This window comes from Garra rufa, chromosome 3, assembly GCF_049309525.1.
Source record: "Garra rufa chromosome 3, GarRuf1.0, whole genome shotgun sequence".
NCBI lineage: Eukaryota > Metazoa > Chordata > Actinopteri > Cypriniformes > Cyprinidae > Garra > Garra rufa.
In genome coordinates, this window is record NC_133363.1 from 33,277,604 (window position 1) to 33,299,095 (window position 21,492).

The window sequence follows — 21,492 nt, forward strand, 5'->3', positions numbered from 1 at the left end:
TACATTTATTATGCTATTTATTAATCTTTGTTAGGATTAGACAATAAAAATTCAGTTGTTCGTGGTTTGTTCATGTTAATTCACAGTGCATTAATTAATGGTAAAAAACACAACTTGTGATTTTAATAATGCATTAGTAAATGCTGAAATTAACATTAAGATTAATAAATGCTGTAGAAGTATTGTTCATTCTTATAGTTTGTACTAAATGTAACTAATGAACCTTATTGTAAAGTGTTACCAAAGCAAGTTGATGCTTGAACATTTCTCAAAAATCAATTACTTACATTTTACTTCTTTTACTTTTTTTACTTTAATTCAATTGAATTAATCCCAAAGCCATTTTTAGTATATATGTGACCCTGGACCACAAAACCAGTCTTAAGTAGCGCAGGTATATTTGTAGCAATAGCAAATTTATCGATTTTTCTTTTATGCCAAAAATCATTAGGATATTAAGTAAAGATCGTGTTCCATGAAGATGTTTTGTAAATTTTCTGTTGTACATAGTAATATGTGTTGCTAAGAACGTCATTTGAACAACTTTAAAGGCAATTTATTACGCAAAGTATTTTGATTTTGTTTTTCTCAGATTTTAAATAGTCGGACCTTGGCAAAATATTATATCCTATCCTAACAAACCATACATCAATGCAAAGCTTATTTATTCAGCTGTGTGACCCTTATGACTGGTTTTGTGGTCCAAGGGTCACATATGTGATTGAGAGATGAGATTAAACACAGTTTATAGGCATATTCCACTAAATTTTACTAGTAAATTTCAGATACATTTTTGTCTTAATTTTTTAACAATATTTGTTCAATCATTTTTTATTTGAAACCTTCAATGTTTTGTTTACGCTAATATATGTACATCAGCTAAATTCTATCAGAAGTTCCAGTTTGTTTTATTATTTGTCTAATTTATATTTGAATATCTAATTTAATATCGAATTTATAATGTAATATATGTGAGCCTGGACCACAAAACCAGTCATAAGTAGCACAGGTATATTTGTAGCAATAACCAACAATACATGGGTCTCAATATTTTTGCACCCTCAGATTCACGATTTTCAAATAGTTGTATCTTGGCCAAATATTGTCCTATCCGAACAAACCATACATCAATGGACAGCTTTTTTATGTAAATCTCACTGGTTTTGTGGTTCAGGGTCACATATTATTGTTTAGTTTCCATATCATTTGATCACAGTTCTGCCACTGATCTACAGTCTACACAGCAATACATTCTATAAGAGTTTGTCATCTGTCTGAACACATTCTTCTATGCTGTCCACATAGTTTTTTTTTTTTTAATTTTTGGACAGTGTGTGCATCCATCCAAAAGGCTATATACTTTATACTCTATACTCTAGCTCATTATTTTACACATTTAAACACATCCTCAACACATTAGATTTCATTAATGCACAACCACAATACCAGAGTGTTGTATCCACCTTATTTTTCAATGTGGAAGCTATTTTCTGGTAATGTGTTAGACTTCCGATTCATAAGCCGTCGTAGAGAAATAACGAGAAGAATGATGAAGTGCAGTAAACCGTAAAACCATTGTGCTCAAAATTAATATAACACATTAAAATACTATGGTAAGACACGCCAGTTTGCAATATCAAGCAGCAAAACGAGCTGTTTTGCACAGCTAAAAACAGCTGGAAGTGGAAGAGACCAGAAGCCGGACCCATACAATTTCAAATGGCTGCGGCCAGTCTTATGGGAAAAATAAGGTGGATGAGTAACAATGTAAACATTATCCCATAAACTTTGATCTAAGATTTTGGAAAAAGCTCTTGTCTAAAATCAATTATCACTGTACTGGGATTTTTGCCCACTATCAAACAAAACAGTCTCCCTTTGCAGCAAGTGTCAGCTCCTTCCCTGTCTCTTCCCTGATGCGGTGTAGCTACACACACAGCGAGCCCCGTCCTCCTCACGTAAATGAGTAAACACACTGTTCCTCAGCCACTGAGATTGAAGATGGTGTCAAGGGAGTTATGCCCTGGTTAGGGGTGGATAGATAACCGACCACTGTGAAGATTTTATCTGCGCCTGACAAGACTGATGCACAGTCATTTGAAATGAAAAAATATTTGAAGCGCAGAGGGATGGACAGAGACACTAGGTGCTACAAATGGCAGTTTCTCAGCATGTTGTTTCAGTGAGAGGGCAGTTGTGTGTGTGTTCATTGATATAGTGGTGACAGCTGTGTCGGTGTCTGTCCCACTCCTTAGCTTCAGCTGTTGCCCTGTTCCTCACACAGCTGTTGCCCATGACAGACCGGCCTGCAAAGATCCTCATTTATTAGCATGACTGACTGAGAGGAAGGAGGGAGAGGATGACTCAGCTCGGAGACAGCATTCCTCTCCATTTAGCAGTCTGTACCTTGTGATGTAACTTCCTGTCATCCTAGCACACCTTATCTTGTTTGACTATTTAGGGAAAAAATATTTTTTTGTAATATTTAAATAGGCTAAATTTGCAAGTAAATAATGTGCTTATTTTTAAATATTTTTCTATTTTATATGTTTTATATTTGTGACCCTGGACCACAAAACTAGTCTCAAGTAGTATGGCAAAAATCATTAGGATATTAAGTAAAGATGATGTTCCATGAAGATATTTTGTAAATTTCCTACCAAACTTCATTTTTGATTAGTAATATGCATTGCTAAGAACTTCATTTGGACAACTTTAATGGCGATTTTCTCAATATTTTGATGTTTTTGCACCCTCAGATTTTCAAATAGTTGTATCTTGGCCAAATATTGTCCTATCCTAACAAACTATACAGCAATGGAAAGCTTATTTATTATGTATAAATCTCATCTAACGTATACTGTTTATTTGATTAAAATACAGATCAAGCAGTAATATTGTGAAATATTATTGCAATATAAAATAGTGGTTTTCTATTTTAATATACTTTAAAATAGAATTTATTCCTGTGATTCAAAGCTGAATTTTCAGCATCATTACTCCAGTCTTCAGTGTCACATGATGCTTTAGAAATCATTCTAATACGCTGGTTTATTATCAATGATGGAAACTTTTTTTGGAACCTGTGGTACTTTTTTCAAGATTCTTTGATGAATAAAACGTTAAAAAGAACAGCGTTTATTTAAAATGGAAATCTTTTGTAATAATATACAGTACACTACCATTCAAAGTTTTTGCTCAGTATTTTATTCTTTCTTTCTGTGTTCGAAAGAAATGAATACTTTTATTTAGCAAGGATGTGTTAAATTATTAAAAAGTGGCAGTAAAGACTTTTCAAAGTTTATTAATCACTAAATCCTGAAAAAAAGTATCACAGGTTCCAAGAAACTATTAAGCAGCACAGCTGTTTCCAACATTGATAATAAATCAGCATAATAAAATGATTTCTGAAGAATCAAGACTTAGGTAATGATGCTAATAGTTAATAACGATGCTAGTAAATTATATTTTAAAGTATATTAAAATATAAAACTGTTATTTTAAATAGCAATAATATTTCATAATTTTGCTTTTTCTGTACTTTGATGAGCGTTAGGGACTTCTTTAAAAAACATTACAAATTTTACGAAATCACTGATCCCAGACTTTTAATGCCAGTGTACGCTTTAATAAAATGATTTTTTAACAATGTAAAAGTATTTACTGTCTAAAACAAAATAATTAGTTTCTTTTTTTTAAATGTAATGACCCCAAACTTGTGAATAGTAGTGTGTTTACATTGGGGGAAAAAAGAGAGATATAAAAACCTCTTTTTAGTTTTTTGTTTTGTTTTGTTTTTGGAAAGAACAGAACTCCTTCGCCAAATATTTTCTGATTAATCAAAATGTTGGTCTCCTGGTAGTATTTAGTCACATTTGGCATTCCCTCAGCCTGCATTTTTATCACATCATTAAGTTGATTTACACTCACAAGCAGGCAGTCGAAGTTCCCTTTGATATCTAGGCCTTTTATATTTTGCAGTTTTTTTTCTTAGACATTGGTGCACATTGTTTCATGATGTTATGATTAGGCGAAGCACATCCATCTGTTTCTCTGGATTAGTTCTTAAATTCAGCCATTAGACCCGCTCATAGCCGGGTCTCTGCTGCCCATACCAGCCAATTAGACCCCTGCACCACGTGCGGAGTGCCGCACCGGCCCACGCTCATTTGTCAAGCTGGCCGCCGGTGAGCAGGCCTTATTAAACGTTGCGCGCTCTTCACATAGCCCCAAAGTAATTTTTAATAGGCCCTTAATGAAAGTCTGCTTCTGAGAGCTTTGTGGTTTTGAGAAGTGAATTCCTTCAAATTAAAGCTGCTTTTGGTGTAGGAAGGACGAATGGTTGGAAGATCTTTACCTGAATAACTTGAAGATGAAATTCGCCAATTGTTTCTTAAGAAATGCTGGAAGAGCTAAACAGTTATGACAACCAGCAAAATAGGAAATCTCTAGTGTCAACAAAGAGAGTCTGGGCCTGTTGAAGGACGAGGAGTGCAGATCTCCCTCCGAAACTGATTAATGTAAATAAGCCAAAAGGCTTCCTTTGGGTCATGCTACATTAAGGGCAAGGCCGTAACCAGGGTTTGAAAATTAGTGAGGTCCGAAGTAAGGTGCTGAGAATTGTGCTATAATAGCACCCACAAATGCACTAATAAGGTCTGTTACCATGGTAAATTTGAGCGTGTAATTGAAGAGTGCGTGCAACGAGCACAGTATGACTGACTGGACTGGAAAGTTCGTTTTTTTTAGGTGAGGGAATTTTTATTTTATAACAAGTTATGAAAATAACGTTAGAATAATGACACTGACATAAAACTTGACAACATCTCATTTGACCGTAGATATTGAATGAGGAAAAAGTATTTTTCTTAGGTACTGATAGAAGAGTCAACCGCTTTCACGTACGTCTTTCAAAATAATAGTCTAGCGTCAGAAAAAACAGAATTACGTTTGTTGTTTCTTTGACTGCACACTCCGCGACCCACTCAAAACGTTTTTGCGACCCACCAGTTGAGAAACACTGCTTTAATTAATGTTTTTTGATGACTTAAGGTTAACTAAAGAGCATGAGACGTCTTCCTGCTGGCCAGTAACGTTAACGTTATTTGGCATAGTAGCAAATTTCATTCTGTAACAAACAGATTTGTATTATGCTATTGTTTTTGATCAGATATTAACGATGATCACTGCGTTTATCTTACCGATTGTGGTATCTCCCTGTCAGCAGTTAAGTTACAGATTGTCTATAAGCTTTTTTTATGAATGTACAATGTTGCCAGATATTGCTACGAAAAACAAGCAATTACAAAAAGAAAGAAAAAGATATCCGAAACAAGTCCAAAGCTTGTGTTTTGTAAATAAGATTAATATATCACTAGCACTAACGTTCAACTTTCCACTTTATAAACGTCCCAAAGTGTAACACTAAATTGGAAAAACCACGTATAATAAGTGGATCTGGCAACAAACGGAGACTGCACCCACGCTCTCAAGCCCCGTTCATCGTGCTAGCTTCTTGCAGCAACATGAATTGCAAACACTCATGTGATATGAGGTGGTTTAAACGGCTAAATAATCATTCAGATAGCTTGACATTTTACTTTTAAATATAAAAAAATGACCGAGGTCCGGACCTCGGTGACCTCATAGTTGGCTACGGCCGTGATTAAGGGTACTTGGCATGTTTTATTGTACTCCACAGCCTTCATGCAAGATTTTTTGTAGTGGATCGTTTGCCAATTGGAGTGAAGTAGACTTGGAAGTGAAGGGATTGAAAGTGACCCCCACCACCAGCGTTTTGATTTGTGATTAGCAGATGTGCATTCTTTTAGAGCGGTGTTGATTTATGGCCAGTCAGAATCAGCACGTTTAGACCGAGACCAGACCAGAGTCATTTACATCCTCATTATAGTCCCTTCCAGCCTCACACACACTGCCACAGAACAAAAACACATTCACTGAATTTTTCCAGCGAGTGAATTCTTACTAAAAAAAAAAAGCTAAACACTGAGTCTGGGGGCTGAGAATGCGACCAAGCCAAATCAAATCTTATGCTGCTACTTGAGTAATGTGCCAAAGCAGTGCTTTTTCTTTTCTCTGCCACTGTCTGACGTGAGATTGGTCACATCACCGCTCACCATCCGGTAGTTTGTTTGTGCGAGTTGAGATCTGAGAGAGAGTCGTGGATTCATCCTGTTACGTCTAGAATATCGAGCTTCTCCGTTGAGCTCATGCAGTATTGGAGTCAAGTGAAGACGCTCGGGGTCCAAGTCATCGCCCTTATCGCGGGCCTGCATTGTTCTCCCAGTTTTTTTTAGTCATGACTTCATTAATGAAAGGAAGTTGGAGATGTCCCTCAGCACTGGTTTGTGTTTGTATGCGTGTAAGGGTCGTCCTCGAACCCTTCTCACATTGCAGGATATGACCCAGTCATAGGAAATGATGTGTCTGGAGACCTAGAGGAAAACAGCCCACATAGAGAATAGCTGGAATCAGTCAGGATAGGAAATGAGTTTTAGTCTATTGTGAATGGGTAGCAGTGCATTGTAACATCTGCATACTACATCAAAGAGTAGTTTTATTTTATATATATATATATTTTTTTAGTGTATTAAAATACTATTTATCTCTTTTTGTGTGTTTTTCTTAACTCTTAAAGTTTTAGGAATCTTTAAAATCTTTTATATTTATTTATATAAACAGCATATTTTATCATCATGGTATAATTCGTTATATTATAAAATAACATTTAATGTAGAATAACATTTACTGAAAAATATTTTATTATATTATAAAAAGCCATTTATTGTAGAAACGACAATACTGTATGTGTTTCTTAACCAATAGTCTCGCGTAGCCAGACCTTCAGACTGACGGCTGAAGGTCTGGAATTCATGGCAGCTTTAATTGGTCAAGGCCCGCCCATAAGGCCGTTTGACCGACATGTCAAACAACCAATCACAGTTCGTTTCGTTCAGCGTCACGTTTCGGGGCGTAGAAATGTCCCCACAACAACAGACTGGCATGCAACAAGTGAGTCATTGAAATAACCAGCATTGAAAGTTAACGAAGAAGTGGGAGAACCACGCAGTAAGTCAGTAATTTGTTCGCGAACGTCACAAATGTGTTTAACAACAACGGCGTCTAATTAAGCACCTTTTAGCAAAACGCCGAGTAAACCAGACTGCGCTTTGTTTCCCGGCGGACCGAAAATAAACGCGACACTCGTGTGTTCCAGAAATCCGGTCAAATTCAACTAATCAGATGACGACTTTGACATTCCTGAAGTGTTTCCAGTTAAGTGTACCATATGCATCAGACGTTTAGCCAACGTTCCGTGGGCGTGACGTCTCAGGCTGAGATTACTTAACCAATGACTTATAGAGTATATTATATTATAGAATGACATTATTACAGTAACATTAACAATGAATGTGTTTCTTAACTCTTAAGTTTCAAGACTATATTTATTTTTTACATTTTATTTGCTGGCATTTTATACCTTTAATTGGGTAGTACATTTGCTAGACAGGAAGTGAAGTAGAAGAGAAAGAGAGGGGGATGGAATCTCTAAAGTCCGCAAACCAGTGACTCTACATTTTTTAAATGTATTTATAGAAATCCATATGTGACCCTGGCCCACAAAACCAGTCTTAAGTCGCTGGGGTATATTTGTAGAAATAGCCAAACATACATTGTATGGGTCAAAATTATTGATTTTTCTTTTATACCAAAAATCATTAGGAAATTAAGTAAAGATCATGTTCCATGAAGATTTTTTGTGAAATTCCTTTTATAAATATATCATAATGTAATTTTTGATTAGTAATATGCATTGTTAAGAACTTAATTTGGACAACTTTAAAGGTGATTTTCTCAGTATTTTGATTTTTTTGCACCCTCAGATTCCAGATTTTCAAATAGATGTGTCTCGGCCGAATATTGTCCTATCCTAACAAACCATATATCAATAGAAAGCTTATTTATTGAACTTTTAATATGATGTATACATCTCAGTTTTGTAAAATTTAACCTTATGACTGGTTTTGTGGTCCAGGGTCACATATGTTACAGCTACGATGTTCCTTAAACGAGAACTCATGAATTCATTAAAAGAATCAGATCATGATCATTTGTTCATGAATCAGACTCCAGTAGTCACGCTGTTTGTTTTTGCATGCAGCCAGTAAACACTGTTTTCCATTTCTCATTCTTTTCAGACTATCACTTTTCACCTGTTTTAATGTAGCCAGCTTGTTGTAATGTGTCAGGTGACTAAAAAGCTCCTCTGCCTCTGTCCGCAGGTACAACTCAGTGGCCCCGTGCGACTGGACAGGCACCTTCCTCACCAAACTACGAAAACTCCCTTCACTCTCTGGTAAGATTGCTCTCCTCCTTCTCCTCCTCCCCTCCCCCCGGTACTGAGCACTTTTTAATGGACACTGTGTCAGTAGATGACTTGCTCCTGGAGGGCAGGGGGTAGCTTTACATGGACATTCCTGGCTGACAAATGTCAGGAGCGGGACCGGGAGGGGGGCCGTGGGGACCGAACAATACCCGTCCCTTGGGGCGTGTCTCCTGCCATCTGTCCTCTCCCGTCCGGGGTGGATGGAGATTGGCGGGGGTGTGTGAAGGTGGGGTGGTTAGGGATTGGTTAGGGTGTGTGAGGGGGGTGGGGTGCTGGCAGCTGCTGCGTTCAACCACTGCCTCAGGATTCCAGGGCTGACTGGGGAGCCGAGCCACAACAGGAGATCGGTTTACACACACATACACTTTCCTTCCCACGTAATACATTCACACTGTGGGGTGTGTAGATAAATATTTACTCTAATACTTGTGTGCCAGCTGCAAGTGCATTTTTATGGACCGTCCATGAGCGGCGGCCCTCCAGGAAACAGGAAATGAGCTGTGATCGGCAGAGTGAACCGTGGTTCATTGTAATTAGTTACTTGAACAAGTACCAAGATGTCGGCGCTCAGCTTCGGTTCTCTGCTTGCTTCTCTCTGCAGTCTTTCTGTCTCGTCTCTCACTGTACGTGTCTCTTCTTCCTGTCTGACTTTAGAAAAATCGTGTGCACCAGCAGCTTCATGAGCATCTGCAGGATGCCATGTCCTTCTTAAAGGATGTCTGCGAGGTATTCCCGCTCTTCAGACAGTCACATCCTGTCCTCCTTTTCCATTCAGCCATCGGCTTTCTTTTGATTTGGCTGTGCTTTTTCTGTTTTCTGCATTCGTTTGCCATTTCATCTTTTATTGGTCTTTGATGATGTTAATACATGAAAATTACCATGTTGAAGTTAGTTAGTGGAAAACCGTCATTGATTTTTTTTTGTTTATTCCAACAGATGTTTTTTAAGTGGCTTAGCCTTTCACTTTTTCTCTTCTTTTTCACTTTGTTTTTGAATGTTCTTTTCCTTTTACACTGCCATTACATTCGCCGTCATTTAAAGTCTGTTGATATTTGTTTTCCTTTACGCTTATGTTTTTTTTCTCTTTCTCTTCCTTCACTTCGCCTTGTTTCAGTCTCGAATGGAGGACCGGCTGGACAGGCTGGACGATGCAATCCATGTCCTGCGGAATCACGCCGTGGGCTCCACTGCCGCCCTGTCTAGCGACATCCACAGCCTGTTAGGGCAAGCGCACAACGGGCCAATCTCAGCCATCGGCTCCAATTTCCCCGCTTCTGGATTGGTCACCAACCGAACAGCACAAATGGTAAAGAAAACTTCACTGTCACGAAGGAAACCTTAGCTTATGTGTTTCAGAGCCTTTGAATGTCTCATTGCTTTTGAGGTCAAAGGCACATACAGTTATTATAGACAAGAGGCAGAGAAATGCTTGTGTTTTTTCATTGTGCCTCTCCAAATAGGCTAATAAACAGAGTTAAGCCACCTGTTTAAAATGAAGGCCTGGCCATGTGCTGAAACTGAACTATTTTCCACTGAGAGCAGTTTAACTTAAACCCACATACTTTCCATAAGCGTAATGGCTGGAGCGAAGCTTATTCTCCCTCCTTGAGCTGCGTTCCTCAGGCTGAATGGGAAAAGCAGTCACAGTAGAATCTAGTAGATCAGTGCCGGTCTGGAAGACATTTCCGCAGCGTAGCTCGCTGGGGCTGTGGGGACCTGCGTGATGTGAGACCCGCTGAAACTAAAGCGCTCTGTATCTCCCCCACCATCCCACGACATTCATTCCCTTCTACAGAAAGATTTGCGCACAGCTGTAATAGTCGGAACAAGCGAGGGAGGCGTTTCCCAACGGTTTCACAATAATAGGAAATAATCATGACCTTTTTTTTCTACGTTCAAAACAACATTTGGATTTTCTCTCAGCGTTATATGCTTTCAAATGAACTGACACTGACCTCTTTGTTTTTGTCCAAAGAGTAAAGCAACACTCGAAAATGTTTTTGTGAATGACTGCTAGACTCTGGCAGTTGACCACGAAGACCTGACATTTCCTGATGAGCAACCCACTGTTCTCATTTAATGTTTCAAACAGACAGCGAATGTCTGGAATGTTGTATTACATGTTAGTGAAGCTTTCATACAGCTGTTTATTGATGGCTCAAGTCAAACAAAGTTTGACATACTTAACATGTACAATTAGAAAAATCATTTTGTGTAAATAAATATTTTTTTTTATAGTTTCCTCTCCTCTCCACACAAGCCGCTCTATGCGTGCCAATAATATTTCATAGCCCAAATTTAAAAGAAACATTTAGAAATCCAAATGAAACACAAACCTTGTACCCTAACTAAGAATGACATAAAATGACAAAAGCAGTATTAATCATGTAAATTTATTAGTGGTGGGCCGTTATCGGCGTTAACGTGCTGCGTTAACGTGAGACTCTTATCGGGCGATAAAAAAAATATCGCCGTTAATCTATTCTCAAAGTTGGGTTGGGAGCTGGGTCTAAACTACGCAAGATATGACGACTTTCACCTTGATATTTTAGCGCGGATGACGTATACCTAGTCGAATTGCACTGTAGGGGGTGAGAACGAGTCTTCAACTTCTGTGAAATTACCACATCAAATGAGACGTGCAAACATGAATGCAGCTATGAAGCCGCTTCAGGGCAGGTGCGTTGCTAGACCCTTTTTACTGGGGCACGTGAGTTATAATTTACTTTGATAATCCCGAAATAAAGACATTAAACTATATGCAACAACTGAATTGACGCTTCTAAAAGCAACGCAGTTTAACCCAAGACTATGCACGCAGATATCCATGCCGGTGCGCGTCTGTGCAGCACGCGCACGTCGTGCAGCCTTTTGCGCAGAAGTACTTGGTTACACAAGTTTGTATAGGTAATTATGTTGTAAATGCAATTGTCAAGCAGTTTGTGATGCATTTTGGAAACAGGAGATGAGCGCCTGGTCTAATGCGCCACCTGGCCCGTTCTCGAAGACTTACTTTTAGTCATTATTTGGGTAGTACACATATTCTGAATGCCTTCAGCAGAATTCAAATTAGCCATTTTAATCTAGATTAATCTAGATTAATTCCAAGATTTAATCTAGATTAATCTAGATTAAAAAAAATAATCTATGCCCACCCCTAAAATTTATGTTGGTATTTTTTGTCAATTAAATCTCATTGGTCCAAAATCCAGCTCCACATAATCAGAAAATAATGATAACAAATGCATACCCTCTAAAAAAAACTAAAAAAAAAAAAAAAAAAATCAGCAATTGGTTGTTTTGACCCAAATGTTGGGTTAAACATTTAACCCAACCCTTAACTATTGTTAAAAAAAAAAAAACTATATTTTTTGCTTAAAATGAACGCAAAATAGATTGGAAATGAACATTTAGTAATACACTACCAGTCAAAAGTTTTTGAACAGTATGATTTGTAATGTTTTTTTAAAGAAGTCTTTTCTGTTTACTAAAAATACACTACATTTATAATCTTACACATTTCAGATAAATGCTGTTCTTCTAAACAGAAAGAATTCATCAAAGAAACCTGAAAAAAATTATACTCAGTTGTTTTCTATATAATAATAATAACTACAAATGTTTTTTAAGCAGCAAATCAGAACATTTGAATGATGGATGAAGTGACTGGAGTAATGATCCTAAAAATTCAGCTTTGAAATTGCAGGAATAAATTACATTTTAAAATATATACAAATAGAAAATTTAAAATTTTACTGTTTTTCTGTACTTTGTATCAAATAAATGCAGGCTTGATGAGCAGAAGAGACTTCTTTAAAAAAAAAAAATCCTACCATTCAAAAACGTTTGACTGGTAGTGTATGTTTAATAAATAAACATTAAATAATTATTAAATAATAAACATTTTTTTTTAATTGCTTATTAATAATTGTTCACTTTTTGATTATTATTGTTGATGCCTCTAGTAATTATGTGTCTGGTTTTTAAATTTACAATCTATTTTGTGTTCATTTTAAGCCAGCCATATGATAATTTTTAAACAATAGTTGAGTTAAATAAAACTACCCGGAAAGCTGGTTAAACATTTAAGCCAGCCGCTGGATCAAAACATTTAATCAAGCATTTTGAGAGTGTAACACATAAAATAAACAAAGTAATAATTTGAATGTATTAAAAACAAATATGAAGAAAATAGATTATTAATTACATTAAAAACTATGTAAATGATAAAAACTTGTTCATGTCGGTCCATATAAATAAATTTGTTGTTCAGTCATTATTTACCCGCCCTACTGTTCCAAACCTGTATGGCTTTCTTCTGCGGAACATAAAAAAACATATTTTGCTTAATGTGGGTTTTTTCTTCCATTCAGTGGAAGTCAGTGGTCATAAGGACAATTTTATTACCGGCATTCTTCAAAATATTTCAGATTCCATAGAAAGAAAGTCATAGTTTTGCAACATCATGAGGGTGAGTAAGTAATGACAGAATCTTTTTTGGGTGAACTATGCCTTTGTGGCTGTAATTTACAAAAACAATTCAATCATTCTCTGGTTTCCAACATAGTAACAAAAGTGATGTTCACAAATTTTTGGCTCGGCACAGCTTACGTTTTCAATCATGATAAACAGAGGTGCGTTTCATTCAGGCAGAAGAGAGGAGATGGCAGCAGAGTGACAGAGCAGCGCTGTGGCTGTGTCACGATGGGTTCGTCTGCGCGGGAGCTGTCACACTGCTGTCAGTGGACTATGTGTTCATACGCACACAAACAGAGCTCTGTGCTCGAGGCTCGACCCAAACACACACCCAGACAAGGTCCTGATTCAGCACAGCCAGTGTGCTTTTATTTTGGCGCACTCTTTTCTTTTTCTGTCTCCCGTCTTTTCTTTTTTTTCCCCCTCGTCTTTTTTAACAACTCAGGAAATCTGACGCTTTAGTCGTGTGTGTCTGAGCGCCTCAGCTGTATGGTAATCAAGCCCAGACAGGAAAATGGCCGCCTTCTTTGGTTGGCACCCCCCTCCTCCTCACCCCTCTTCTGCCACAGACAAAGAGTTGTTTGGACACCTGTTGAGAGTGGCGCTGAGATTAGAGCATGGGGGAAGGGGTTCGGGCCTGGGCGGCACGGAGGTTAACAGAGGCCAACAGTGACTTAGGAACGCATTCCTGAAGGAAAAGAGGGAAAAGACCTCTCCTCCTCCCCCAGTTCTGCTCCTTTCACTTCTTTCGACCCTGACTCCCGATGCTGCGGATCCTCAAAAAGGAAACTAGATCTCGGGCGAACATGTGCTCCCGCCTGTTGTGGCAGGGGTGGTAGGAAGAGAGTTGGAAGGGGGCTGCAGCGGTTTCTACTCCACTGCGTCGCTAATCGCATGGCAAGACGTTGATCAAATCCAGATGCGTTTGGAAGCCACCAGTGAAGAATCCTGGTCAAATTGTCATTTGATGTTCAGCATGAAAGGGCAGATTGTTTGTTGCCGTATCCACATGTGTGAATAAGCCATTTTGTTTTGATGGAAAGTTTTTCTACATATAAATGCTGACAAATGTCTGGTTGTGTGTTTAAAAAAATGTAAAAAAAAAAAAAAAAACTTTCAAGTTAACTTTAAAAATTCATTTACTTTGTTAAAACACATTCCTGGTCTTACTGTGCAAAATGCAGGAGTGCATGGTTTTTCTAAAGAAAAAAAGTACATTAGTGATCAAACGTTTGGAGTCAGAAGTATTTTTTTAATACTTTATTAATACTTTTATTCTGCATGGACAGATTAAATTGGTTCCATATTAAATAAATGCTTAAAATCTTAAAAATCTTAAAATCCTGAAAAAATATATCACAGTTTCCACAAAATTATTAAGCCTCACAATGGTTTCCAACATGGATAATAGAAAGAAATGTTTCTTGCGCACCAATTCAGCATATGAATCATGTGACACTGAAGTCTGGAGTAATGATGTTAAAAATTCAGCTTTACCTTCACAGGAATAAATTGCATTATAAAATATATTCAAAACTGTTAAACTTAAATTGTATTTATATTTTATAATAATAGGTTTTACTGTATTGTTATCAAATAAATGCAGCCTTGGTGAGAATAAGACACTTCTTTCAAAAATGTTTATATATAAATAAAAGCAAAAATACAAACTCTAAACTTTTCAATAACAGATATGACATTGTTTTGGTCTATTATTATAAGTATTGTAGCCTTTCTAAATTCTTGCCATTAGATAATGTAGTTATTTAATATGTAGTAACGTTTATGTAATAATGGTTTACAACAATAATAGCCAGTAGCGATAGATTGTAAATTGTCTAGACCAGGGGTCCCCAAACTAAGGCCCGCGGGCCAAATGCAGCCCGCCTCCATATTTGGACCGGCCCTCTGAACAATGCCAGAGCTATTTGATAATAAAGGTTGACTTTCAAACTAAAATTTCCCTAAGTTATTAACTAATTATTCAAGGCTGCGGTTCTCTCGGTTGGTTGTGCATCTTTTTCTTCTCCATTTTTTCCTTCCACTCAACTTTCTGTTAACATGCTTGGATACAGCACTCTGTGAACAGCCAGCTTCTTTGGCAATGAATGATTGTGGCTTACCCTCCTTGTGAAGGGTGTCAACCAAAGTGAACCAAAACTGAGAGACCATTTTGAAACCTTTGCAGGTGTTTTGGGTTGATTAGCTGATTGGCATGTCACCATATTCTAATTTGTTGAGAGTTAATTGGTGGGTTTTTGTTAAATGTGAGCCAAATCATCACAATTAAAAGAGACTTAAGAGACTTAAACTACTTCAGTCTGTGTGCATTAAATTTATTTAATACACAAGTTCCACAATTTGAGTTGAATTACTTAAACAAATGAACTTTTTCATTACATTCTAATTTATTGAGATGCACCGGTATATCTTTTGAAAAGAATTTATCATTTGTCTGTGTGGTGCATAACAAAATAATAAACTACTCTAGCATTAAAAGGTATAATAAATACAGGTAAAATCATAATAAAATAATAATAATACTAGTAGTCAGTCCGGCCCATGGAATTTCCTTTAATAAACTGACCCGGCCCCCCATTAAAAAAAAGAAAATTATCTGGCCCTCTCAGAAAAAAGTTTGGGGACCCCTGGTCTAGGCAAACAGTAAGATTTTTTTATGTTTTTTTTAAAGAAGTCTCTTCTGCTCATCAAGCCTGCATTTATTTGATCCAAAGTACAGCAAAAACAGTAACATTTTGAAATAATTTTTACTATCTAAAAAACTATTTGTACATATTTGAAGATGTAATTTATTCCTTTGATTTAAAAACTGAATTTTAGCATCTTTACTCCAGTCACATGATTCTTCAGAAATCATTCTAAAATTCTGATTTGCTGCTCAAAAAAACATGTATTATTTTTATTATGATGAAAACGGCTTAGTATAATTAATTTTCAGGTTTCTTTGACAAATAGAAAGTTCAGAAGAACAGCATTTATCTGAAATAGAAATCTTTAGCAAGATTATTAATGTCCCTATCATCACTTTTGATCAATATAAAGAATCCTTGCTAAATAAAAGTATTCATTTCTATCTTTTTTTATCATCTTTACCAAAAAAACTCCAAGCTTTTGAATAGCATAGTGTATGAAGTTAAAAAAGCTTTTTATTTCAGATAAATGCTTAACCTTAGATCTTTCTATTCATCAAAAAAAAAAATACTCAACTGTTTTAAATATTGATGATAATAATAATAATAAATGTTTCTTGAACAGCAAATCAGTATATTAGAATGCTTTTTTGAAGGATCATGTGATACTGAAGACTGGAGTAATTTTATTTATTTCTAAATAGTACATTTTAAAATATATTCAAATAGAAAACAGTTATTTTAAATGGTAAAAATGTTTTAAAATGTTGCTGTTTTTGCTGTACTTCTGATCAAATAAATGCAGGCTTGGTGAGCAGAAGAGACTTCTTTAAAAAACATTAAGAATCTTACTGTTCAAAACTTTTGACTGCTAGTGTAGATATAGCATTACATACAATAAAAACATAATGTATATACACAGCGTTCAAAACAATATAGTTTACACTTTAAATGTTTTTCAGCATCCTGATGTTTACTGCTTCCTTTCTGCCACTACCCCTGAAATCCAATATTGTCTGAAGCGGCGCAGCATCCCGTCCAATGTTATATTACAATCAACCTGCCTCTCAAAGTATAGACGCACGCTTTCAAATTGAAAACAACATGAGAGTGTATTTTGGTGGAACAGAGTCAGAACTCAGGACTGAAGTGCCGCGTGTCTCTCTCAGCACAAATTTGGGGCTGTGAAGGTCATTCTTTGTAGTGTGAATACCACTCAGTTCTTCAGAGGGGAGGTCACACTCTACAGTAGGAACACAGAGACTCTCTCAGCTTTGAAGTCCAAGATCTGTCTCTTCCCCGATTTAATGTAAATCACTTTTGTTTTCTCGGCACTGATCAGATGGCTTCGTGATCAGAGGGACTCTTGATGTTTTGCTCTGTTCTCTGCCTCATGTATTTATGGCTATCTGTTCTGACAGGGCTCTGTTCACCGCGAAGAGACCGTCAGCCTGAACAACAACCACGGCGGCCTGCAGGCCAACGCCGGTCCCACCTCCAGTTCGGAGCTCAACCACCAGGCAGAGACATTCAGAGGTTGGAAGCTATTTTACGTTGCTTTATTTTCAGTTGTTTTTGATGCTCTTCAGTTATGATTCATATACAGTTTTATGACAAGTCACAAAGCACTCCATTTTAGATGTTAAGTGTTTATTTTAAGTATTTGTGTGTGACAGGAATCGCTAGCGCTCTAGCCAGTCAAGTTGCTCCTGCTCTGGACCTGAAGATTGAGAATCACGAAAAAGACGACATGCATGATAACCACTCCTCCGACGACCTCAAATCAGACGACGAGAGTGATAAAAGGGATATGAAGCAGAATCGAGGAAGCACTCGACCAAGGCAAGGCAGCCTTTAATCAAAGCTTTACCCTAAAAGTGTCCTTCATCACTTCAACATTGACCCTCAGAGACAGTGAATCCATTCAGACATGCCAGTGATTAAATATTAGCACAGTGCACCACTTCTATTTACTTAATGCTTGCAGTTTTGAAATTAAATGCGGTGTTTAAATGTTGAGGCCACATTGTTTCCTTCATTTTATCTGACAGTTGTGAATCGTTCTGCAGCAGTGTCAATGAAGACGAGGACCTGAATCCCGAGCAGAAGGCAGAGCGCGAGAGAGAGAGGAGGATGGCCAACAACGCCCGAGAGAGGCTGCGAGTCCGGGACATCAACGAGGCGTTCAAAGAGCTGGGCCGCATGTGTCAGCTGCACTTGAAGAGCGAGAAGCCCCAGACCAAACTGCTCATTCTTCACCAGGCCGTCGCTGTCATTCTCAGCCTCGAACAGCAAGTCAGAGGTCAGACACTGTCCAGCGTAATGCAATTAGGACGATCTGTCAGTCAATTGTAATATTTAATCACAAGTCAGTCAGAAACTAGTCTCGCGTAGCCAGACCTTCAGACTTACGGCTGAAGGTCTGGAATTCATGGCAGTGTTCATTGGCCAAGGCCCGCCCATAAGACCGTTTGATCGACATGTCAAACAACCAATCACAGTTCGTTTCGTTCAGCGTCACGTTTTGGTGCGTGAAACCGCCCCCACAACAACAGACTGGCGTGCAACAAGTCAGTCATTGAAATAACCAGCATTGAAAGATAACGAATAAGAGGGAGAACAAGCAGTAAGTCAGTAATTTGTTCGCGAACGTCGCATATGTGTATAACAACAATGGCGTCTGCATAAGCACCTTTTAGCAAAACGCAGAGTAAATCAGTCTGCGCTTTGTTTCCCGGCGGACCGAAAATAAACGCGACACTCGCGTCTCCCGGAAATCCGGTCAAATTCAAATAATCAGATGACGACTTCGACATTCCTGAAGTGTTTCCAGTTAAGTGTACCATATGCATCAGACGTTTAGCCAACGTTCCGTGGGCGTGACGTCTGAGGCTGAGACTAGTCAGAAACATTCTTAACAGCATTCAACTAATTTAATTAACTCTTTGCGACAGCCAATAACAGTTCTAGTCTTTCATCAGACCTTGCTGTCAACAGTTTTTTCTTCACTATTATGAATATACATTGTCTTTACCTGCAATACAGAGTTGTTCACAAGCTGCATGTACAATAAAGCATCTTTATCTTGACAAATGATAAAAGACTTTTGCAAGTTTTTTTTACACAGTTTTTTTAACAGTAGATTTTTAATGTTTTTTAAAGAAGTTTCTTTTGCTCATTAAGCATGCATTTATTTTTAAGTACAGAAAAAACGAAATAACTGTTTTCTATTTGAATATATTTAAAAATGTTTTTCCTTCAGAAATCATTCTAATATTTTGATTTGCTCTTCCAAATCTTTTATTGTTATTATGATGAAATTTTTTTTTAGGTTTCTTTGATGAATAGAAAGTTCTGAAGAACAGCATTTATCTGAAATAGAAATAATTTTTAACATTATTAGTATCTTTATTACTTTTGATCAATTTAAAGCATCCTTGCTAAAAATAATTTCTTTCCCCAAAAAATGGTATAGTGTATAACATTACAAATGCTTTTTATTTCTTTGGATTAAATAAATGCAGGCTTGGTGAGCAGAAGAGACTTTTTTTTTAAACATATTAAAAAAACTTTTGACTGGTAGTGTAAATTGAGCAAATTGAAATTTTTAAGTTGTTAAATCACAAATCTGGCATTACTAGTTCTGATTTTGAACAGAACATCATATTTGCTGAAATATTATCAGTACACTTAATTATTAGGATGGTGTGTTAGTCAGGTTTATTAGTAATGCTTTACTAGGGCCCCTGGCAACAGCTCCAATTTATATTATTCAGTTCAACAGATATCCGAGAGCTGATTTTCTAAGGCAATGAAAGTATTATAATTCCTTTTTTTAAATATTGGTAACTTCAATATGAATTCTCCTGTGTGCAGAGAGGAACCTAAACCCCAAAGCAGCCTGCCTTAAAAGGAGGGAGGAGGAGAAGGTGTCAGGGGTTTCAGGTGACCCCCAGCAAGCCCACCCGCCTGTGCACCCGGGCCTCACAGACACATCCAACCCTATGGGCCATCTGTGAACAGCCAGGTAAGAGTCTGATCAGCTCCACACAGAGATGTAAAACGGGCAGGTGACACCACAAGCTATTGCTGAGACATACGCTCTGCTCCAAAACCTAGTGAGCTGCATCCCTGCCTGTATTCCTTTTGGAGCAGAATTTATATTGGAAATCCACCGATCCCTTAAGCCTGGTTCAGACTACACGATTTTAGCCTGATTTTGGCACAATCTGCTCGACGTAGGGCAGGGGTTCTCAACTCTGGATCATGAGATCCATTTTGCTGCAAATGTTTAATTGCGTTTAGCTCCAACCTTGATCAAACTCACCTGCCTGTAACTTTCTAGTGACCCTAAAGACTTTGATAGCTTGTTCAGGCTCTGCATGATAATGGATCTCACGGGCCAGAGTTAAGAACCCCTGATGTAGGGTGTCGTGGGGATTCGTAAACGACAATGGGCGTCGGGACCCAAGATTCAATCAGTTAATCTTGTGTAGTGTATCATAGTGGACAACAACCAATGCCATGTCTGCGATGTTTCACAACATCACCACAGAAAGTCTAGCATGTTTAATATTTTTTTTCCATCGTCCACAACGAGTTCCGTCACATCTGTGACACTGGCCAGTAGGAGCACAGAAGCATCTTCATATATGCTTTTAAACAAGCCGAAACAAAAGAGAGACGATGGTACTGGTACTGCTAATTGGAATTTCACAGTGAAGAAATGTTTGTGGAGCTATGGCAACAATACTCTTTCATTTATGATGAGGGATTACCGCACCAGTGAATAAAACCTCTTTTCCTCTTCATGCAATCCAGATTTGTGTCCACTGTCAGGATTTCTTTCTTTTTTGGGCTTTTCTGACAAGACAGAGCAGAACACGCTGTTTGCTAGCCATTGTTTGTTTATGCTCATGGCACCTTCTGTGTAGTCCCGTCGTATTGATGACAGCGATGAATGGTCAGGTAGCAACGTGTAGTCTGACATGTTTCTAGTTTGCAACATAAGATTTTAGGAATCAAAATGGCATAATCTGACAAAGTGACTGTCGTGACTCGTAATATAAAAAATATTATGCAGTCTGAACAGGGCTTTAAACTGGGTTTTGGAAGACTTTCTAATTAGAGATTATATTACTCCTGGTGTATACAGTTACAATATTGTTTAAATGTTTGGTAAGATTTTTGTTATGCATTTAATTAATCAAAAATACAGTACTATTATGAAATATTATGACAACTTAAATTTGTTCAACTTTAAAAACTTCTGTTTTAAAATACAAATTCCTGTGAGGACAAAGCTGAATTTTTAGGATCATTACTCCAGTCTTCAGTGTCACATGGTTCAGAAATCCTTCTAATATGATGATTTTGGTGCTCAAAAAAACATTTTTATCATTATTAATGTTAAAACCACTGTGCTGCTTAATATTTTTGAAGAACCACATTTTTCTTGGGATTCTTTGATGAATGAGTGTTCAAAAGAACAGCATTTATTTGAATTATGCATCTTTTCTAACATTATACACTACCAGTCAAAAGTTTTTGAACAGTAAGATTTTTAAAGGTTTTTTTTAAAGAAGTCTCTGCTCACTAAGTCTGCATTTAGTTGATCCAAAGTACAGCAAAAACAGTAAAACTTTGGCACATTTTTACTATTTAAAATAACTGTTTTCTATTTGAATATATTTTAAAGTTATTCCTGTGATTTCAAAGCAGAATGTCTAACATTTAGGATCCTTCAGAAATCATTCTAATATTCTGATTTGCTGCTTAAATATATATATATATATATATATATATAATATATATATATATATATATATATATATATATATATATATATATATATATATATATATATATATATATATATATATATATATATATATATATATATATATATATATATATATATATATATATATATATATATATATATATATATATATATAT

General features: G+C 36.9%; 1 protein-coding gene across 8 annotated transcripts in view; it reads left to right on the forward strand.

Annotated features, from left to right (window-relative positions):
- Positions 1-21,492, forward strand: part of tcf12 (transcription factor 12) — a 180,471-nt gene that overhangs the window by 153,703 nt on the left and 5,276 nt on the right. For 2 of the 8 annotated variants that reach the window (XM_073835961.1, XM_073835963.1), the window contains exons 14-20: positions 8,304-8,377; positions 9,062-9,133; positions 9,522-9,713; positions 16,956-17,070; positions 17,211-17,376; positions 17,586-17,836; positions 19,411-19,561. In XM_073835961.1, the coding sequence (XP_073692062.1) occupies positions 8,304-8,377; positions 9,062-9,133; positions 9,522-9,713; positions 16,956-17,070; positions 17,211-17,376; positions 17,586-17,836; positions 19,411-19,553 (1,013 nt within the window). In that variant the 3' untranslated portion in view covers positions 19,554-19,561. The remainder of the gene's footprint in view (positions 1-8,303; positions 8,378-9,061; positions 9,134-9,521; positions 9,714-16,955; positions 17,071-17,210; positions 17,377-17,585; positions 17,837-19,410; positions 19,562-21,492) is intronic. The other 6 variants (XM_073835962.1, XM_073835967.1, XM_073835964.1 and 3 more) reach the window with 3 other exon arrangements.